Below are 7330 nucleotides of genomic sequence, written 5' to 3'. Positions count from 1 at the left end.
ACACACACACACACCATACACACACACTATACACACACACCACACACACCACACCATACACACACACACACCATACACACACCCCCCCCACACCACACACACACACCATACACACACGCACCATATACATACACACCACACCACACACACCACACACACAAATACATTCTCCCCGTGAGAAGCACCAGTGTTTCTATTATCTTTATATAGTCTTTTCATTAAATACACGTGAATCAACTGCTGCATGTTTACACTGATCTTATTTATCCAACTACTACCTTAATTCTTTATAATAATAACTCAATTGTGTCAGTTATATAAACATATACCTATCAATCAGCGTCACTGACTCAGAAGTGAATTCCCAGAACCATCATCTTTAAGCTAATTCCCACATGTCAATGTTCATGCTGTAAGCCACAAGGAAAAGCAAGGAACACACATAAAAGCTCGTGTCCAAATTATTCAGTTCCCTATATTTTTGTGTAATTTGCTTCTCTCCTTTCAAATCTTCAGGATGGATGACTGTTCTCTCCAAAGTCAGATATCACACGATGTTTATTTCTCCTTTGTATCTCTGGCGCCAGCAGGGCTTGGAACCCAGTAAGTGTTCAAAAAACATGGAAAGGAAAATAAAAGGCAGGGAGGGAGGGAGGATCCATGCCCTAAGTGTGAGAGGGGCTAATGTTTCTGACTTCCACTGAAGGCTCTCTGGTTTGCTTTCTAGGTGGTTCCCTCTGTCCGGTGCATTGGGCCTTCCTATGGCCCCTGCAGAGGCCTTGTACCCCCTCATAAAAGCCTGGCACCCCCCTTCCCATCCATGGCCTCTGAATCGTGGTCCACCCTCTGCCTTTCTCTCTGTGCCAACTGCACAGCCCTTTCCTTCAGCCATCCAAGCACTCACTGAGCACTGCTGGGTGCCGGGCACTCTTTTAGGCGTTTGAGATACAGCAATAAACAAAGCAAAGTCCCAGAGTTCCCAGAGTTTACATGCTAGTCGGGACAGCAAACAAAAAGAAATAAGCAAGTGAAGAGAAACTCTCAAGTCACGGCATGAGTACAAAGCAGGACTTGGGGAAGCAAGTGAAGCACAAGGAGCTGTCTGAGCGCCGGGGACATCAGGCTCAGGTGAAGAGGAGAGCGGCCTCTGCTCCAATCCCCAGACACGGGCTCCTGCACCCCAGGGCCTTGGCATCGCCGTTCCCCGACCTGGAGAGCCCTTCCTCCAAGTCTTCTTTCAGCCGCTGATTCCCACCCCTGAAACCATCTCTCTGCCGTCTGCCTCCCCTACTAAGTCTCACAAAAGCAAGTGCCTGCTCGTTACAGGTGTCCCAGCTCCATAAATAAAACTTCAAAGCCTGCGTCAGCCTATGTGTTACAGCACCACCCCCAGGAGCCTCCACCCCCGACACTCCATCACCCTGCGATCCCCGGGTGCCACCCCAGCTGTCACCCTGCTATGTTTACCAGTCACCCAACTAGACTGCAAGCCCCTAAGGCAGACACCAGGCCCCAGAGCTCTTTTATCTTCCCAGATCCCAGGCACGGTGCTTCAGAAAACTACAGAAAACCCTAAAGACTCCACCAAAAACACCTGTTAGAATTAATTTAAAAAGTCAGTAAAGTTGCAGGATACAAATCAATATAGAAAAATCACTTGTGTTTCTATACACCAACAACAAACCATCAGAAAGTGAAATTAAGAAAACAATCCCACCGGGGACTTCGCTGGTGGCACAGTGGTTAAGAATCCGCCTGCCAATGCGGGGAACACTGGTTTGGTCCCTGGTCTGGGAGGATCCCACATGCCACAGAGCAGCTGGGCCCGTGAGCCACAACTCCTGAGCCTGCTCTCTGGAGCCCACAAGCCACAACTACTGAGCCCGCGGGCCACAACTGCTGAAGCCCGCTAGCCCTTGCGCCCGTGCTCCGCAACAAGAGAAGCCACCGCAATGAGAAGCCCACACACCGCAATGAAGAGTAGCCCCCGCTGGCCGCAACTAGAGAAAGCCCGCACACAGCAATGAAGACCCAACACAGCCAAAAATAAAATAAAAATTAAAAACAAAACCCCCCAAAACAATCCCATTTACAATAGCAACACAAAGAATAAAATACCTAGGAATAAATTTTTTCCAGTTTTATTGAGAAATAATTGACATACATTTCTGTATAAGTTTAAGGTACCCAGCATGATGGTTTGATTTCCATATTTGTGAAACGATGACCACAACAGGTTTAATTAATGTTTACTATCTCAAATAGATACAATAAAAAGAAAAGAAAAAATTCTTCTTGTGATGAGGCCTAAATTTAACCAAGGAAGTGAAAGACCTGTACACTATAAGACATTGATGAAAGAAATTGAAGAAGACACAAATAAATGGAAAGATATTCCATGTTCATGGATTAGAAGAATTAATATTGTTAAAATGTCCATGCTATCCAAAGAGATATACAAATTCAATGCAACCTTATCAGACTTCTAACGGTACTTTTCATAGAAATAGAACAAACAATTCTAAAATTTGTATGGAATCACAAAAGACTCAGAGTAGCTAAAACAATCTTGGGATAGAATGGAGCTAAAGCATCATGCTTTGTGATTTCAAATCCTATCACAAAGCTACAGTAATCAAAAGAGAATGATATTGACATAAAGATAGATAAATAGATTTATGGAAAAGAATAGAGAGCCCAGGAATAAACCCATGCATACGTGGTCAATTAATTGGCAACAAAGGATCCCAGAACATACACAGGGGAAAGGACAGTCTCTTCAATAAATAGTGTTGGGAAAACTGGACAGCCACATGTAAGAGAACAAAACTGAACCACTATCTTATACCACATACAAAAGTGAATGTGGGAAGCGGATTACTTAGGAGTTTGGGATTGACATGTACACACTACTGTATATAAAACAGACAACCAACAAGGACCTACTGTATAGCACAGGGAACTCTACTCAATAGTTTGTAATAACCTATAAGGGAAAATAATCTAAAAAAGAATATATATATGAACGTATAACTGAATCACTTTGCTGTACACCCTACCCTAACACAACATTGTAAATCAACTATATTTCAATAAAAATTTAAAACATTAAAAAACATGATTTCAAAGTGGATTAAAGACTTGAATGTAAGACTTGACCATAAAACTCCTAGAACAAAACACAGAAAAAAGCTCCCTGACACTGGTCTTGGCAATGATTTGGGGGACTTGATACCAAAAGCAAAAGCAACAAAAGCAAAAATAAACAAGTGAGACTACATCGAATTCAAAAGCTTCTGCACAGTAAAGGAAACCATCAACAAAATGAAAAGGCAACCTATGGAATGGAAGGAAATATTTGCAAACTACATATCCAGTCAGGCATTAACACCCCAGATATACAAGGATCTCATATAACTCAGTAGCAGAAAAACCCAAATAACCCAATTTTTTTCCATGAGCAAAGGACCTGAATAAACATTTTCCCAAAGAAGATATACAAATGGCCAACAGGTACGTGTTCAACAACACTAATCATCAGGGAAATGTAAATAAAAATATAATGAGATATCACCTCACACCTATTAGAATGGCTATTATGGAAAAGAAGAGATAACAAATCCTGGTGAGGGTGTGGAGAAAAGGGAGCCCTGTGCACTGTTGGAAATGCAAGCTGGCACAGCCACTACAGAGAACAGTATGGAGGTTCCTCAAAACGTTAAAAAAAAATAGAACTACCATATGGTCCAGCAGTCCTACATCTGGGTATATATGCAAAGGAAATGAAATCATTATTTTGAAGAGATAGCTGTACTCCTATGTTCATTGCAGCATTATTCACAATATCCAAGGTATGGGAACAATCTGTGTCCATCAACAGTTGAATGGAAAAGAAGATGTGGTACATATATACAATGGAAGATTATTCAGCCTTAAAAAAGAAGGAAACCCCGCTATTTACGACAATATGTACGAACCTGGAGGGCATTATGCTGAGTAAAATAAGCCAGACAGAGACAAAGACTGCATGGTATCGCTTATATGCATATCTAAAAGAAAAAAGCCCAATTCTTAGAAACAGAGAGTAGAAAAGTGACTTCCAGGGGCTGAGGGGTGAGGGAAAAAGGAGAGGTTGATAAAAGGGTGTAGACTTCCAACTGCAGGATGAATAAGGTCTGAGGGCCTAATGTAAAACATGGTGACTATAGTTGGTAACATCCTACTGTATAATGGAAACTTGCTAAGAGTAGAGTAGAACTTAAATGTTTCACCCAAAAAAAAAAAAAGTAACTATGTGATGTGATGGACATATTAATTAATTAACTCAATGAAGGAATCCTTTCACAATGTGTACATATGCCAAATCATCACATTGTACACTTTAAAAAGATAACAATTTTATGTGTCAACTATACCTCAAAAAATAAGAAAAAATACAAAATAAAAACAAAACGATTTTAGCATTCACAGCAGATACAGTGGGCAGATATTTAAATCTGAAACCTAAACGTCAAGAGACAGAAACTGGGAAGCAGAGATCAGCTCAGGCGGAGATTTCACTCCCAGAGGCCCTGAGCACCTTTGGGGTCTATATCCTTCGGGGCGTGCAAAGACGGGTGGTCTACGCCACCTGTGAGACAGATTCCTTAGACCCTTCACTAAGAGTCTGAAGGCTTGGAAAGAAAGAATATTCCCATTTTATTTGGACATGAATTAAAGGTGACTACAAAACCTAGGATGTACCAAGAGTCAAAACTAGAACTAGAATGGATTAACTTCTGATTTCAAGTTTTGACTCTGGGAGAAATTAACCTGGGCATTATTATAAATTATCTGCATGACACAAATTATCCCAAACTGTTTTTACTCCCAAATTGCTGGTTCCAATTCACATTATGTCAGACATGTAAAGTCTGCTACTCTTACACATTTGAAAATAACTATTCAAATGTGGCTTATTCTTCTCCATAACTTGAGAGCTACTTGCCAAATCATCTTCGACCTGAGAACTCTGGCAACTTGAGAATTAATTCTCCTTACCTGACGTTGGCTCAACAGTAAAGGCTTGATGAGACTGAACCAACGCAACATGAAACTCGAAATCTACAGGACAACTGCATTGCAAAGGAATCACATAGCTTTTGCTGCAGAAAGAAAAGAAAAGAAAAATGGAAAATATTATTTTTCTTTATAACTAGATGTTTTGGTATCAAGGAAAAGAAACTCAGGTTATGTAATAAACAACCACAACCATGAGGACGGCCAACACTCATACAGTAATTCCCGGGTGACGGCTAGCCCATAGTAAACTAGGCTAATCCTGTCAGGTGGTAAGATGATTTCTCCACTGACAGAAGAGGAAACCAAGGCGCCGCGCAGGTTTCTGTCCTGTCCAAGGGGACACAGCTGGTTTGCGACAGAACCAGGATTCAGTGCAGGTCCACTGTCCCGACAACAGCTCTGTCGGCCACCTGTCGAGTCGGGCAGCTTTAACCTACGGGTGCTCAGTCACAGGGAAAGGGCGTCTCTGCCACACGACGGGCCCCGGGGAGCCTGGGGAGGCTGCAAAAGCAGGCGTCACGGACAGCCTGGGAAGCCGTGGCCCCTGCAGAGCCTGGAACTGGCCCGTGTTGAAGAAACCACACGGTGGCTTTCGTTGGCCGAAATATGCCAGAGGCTATTCGGTTAGAAGCTGCAAACCAGCAGAGGAGCTGGAGAGAAATGCTCTCACGGGGACAAGGCCACCCGCTCTCCTTAGAGAGCCCTGCGCTTCCCCTGACGGCCCCTCCTTCTACGGGGCGCGCCCGGGCGGCCCGAGTGTGCGGGACGCGTTTGCAGGAGAACAGAGCCCTCCAGGCGTTCGGTGGCATCCCGAGCGCGGCTGGGGCAGGTCACCCCGGCCCGTCCGGCAGCTCCTCCCTCTCCGGGGCTGCGTGCTCCCTTCTGCACGCCCTCGCGCGCGGCCGCTCTGCCCCTCGCGCCCGGCTCCGACTCCGGGAGAGCGAGGTCGATCGCAGGGGGTTTGGGCAGCTCTCGTGCTGCCGCCGAGCTGGCTGTGGGCTTTCACATCGCGGCCCACTCCCTCAGCGGCCAGCGCCCGTCTGCCTGGGAGCTCCAAGCTTCATTGAAGGCACAGTCGAGTCGACTGGTTTCCCCTGCTCGGCCTCAGCCAAGCCCCCGAGTCCCGCACAGAGCCCAACGAGGATTTGTTGGAGCAAAGGGAAATCACCCTTTGTCAGTAGGACTTTGGGGATACAGTACAGTGCAAACACGGTTTGAAAAACGATGCCAAGAGCATTTTTATTTGGCTTTAAACTCCTTATCTTTTAAACATTTCTGAAATATTCCAAATATAAAGAAAAATATTGAGAAGAATAAATAAAGATCCCTTTATCCACTACAAACCGCTATCAAATCTTCTGCTTTGGGTAAATCAATGTCATATTCGTAAAGAAATAAAACACTGCGGAACAGCTGAAGCTCCCTACCCCCTGTCCTGGGGCCTCTGGTCCTCCCTGCCTTCCCGGGGGTGGCCTCACCTGGACGCACCATCAATCCCAGAGATTTCTGTACTATCACCACATACGTATGTACCCATAAAATGTATAATATTTACTATTTGTTTTCAACAATATGGTTCTAAAACGTGCTGGTTTTGCCCTGCACTATGCTTTTGAGGTTGACCCATGAAGCTCTGTTTTCACCAGTGACGAGTAGTCCATTGCATGACGACATCATCCTTGTTTCTCTACTCTCGTGCTGAAAGCGTTTAGGTTGTTTGCGCCATTTTGCTACTGCAATGTGGTGGGGACAGTCCTTGGGTGGGACTCCTTCTGCATCTGGACCAGAGCTGCTCTAGCTCCAACCAAGAAATGGAATTACTGGTTAGCAGTAAAGTGAAAATATCAGCTTTACTACATACGGCCAAAACACCCTCCAAAGCACTTGGACCAATTTATCCTTCCACAAGCAGCATCTGATTACCAGCACAGCATTCTCAGACATACTAACTTCTTCCAACCTGATGGGGGTGAAATGGTATCTCATTTTATTTTCATTTTCATTTCTCTGAGGTTGAGCTTCTGCTCATGGGTACCCATTTGGGTTCCCTCTCCTATGAACTGCCTGTGCATACTCTTTGCCCATTTTTCTATTGGGTTGTTCTGTTCTCTTATTAATTTGGGAATTCTAGATATTCATTTTGTCAATTATATCCATTGGTATAAATTCTAGACAAGGGTCATTATAGAGAGTAATCACTTCAGCCAACAGTGAGATGAATACTTCATAGTTTTGTTTGTTCGTTTGTTTTGTTTTGTCTTACCAAACT

The 7330-nt window shown here is 44.0% G+C and overlaps 1 protein-coding gene across 1 annotated transcript in view; it reads right to left on the bottom strand.

The window, feature by feature from the left end:
• CFAP221 (cilia and flagella associated protein 221) overlaps window positions 1-7330 on the bottom strand; it is an 89110-nt gene that overhangs the window by 45685 nt on the left and 36095 nt on the right. The window contains exon 7 of the mRNA XM_027099182.1: window positions 5041-5144. Coding sequence (XP_026954983.1) covers window positions 5041-5144 — 104 coding nt within the window. The remainder of the gene's footprint in view (window positions 1-5040; window positions 5145-7330) is intronic.

The sequence above is a fragment of the Aethalodelphis obliquidens genome, unplaced genomic scaffold (genome assembly GCF_003676395.1).
Source record: "Aethalodelphis obliquidens isolate GAN/ISIS:26980383/991018 unplaced genomic scaffold, ASM367639v1 scaffold129, whole genome shotgun sequence".
NCBI classification, from domain to species: Eukaryota; Metazoa; Chordata; class Mammalia; order Artiodactyla; family Delphinidae; genus Aethalodelphis; species Aethalodelphis obliquidens.
Note: the sequence above shows the minus strand (reverse complement) of the source record. Positions and strands in the feature narration are given on the sequence as shown.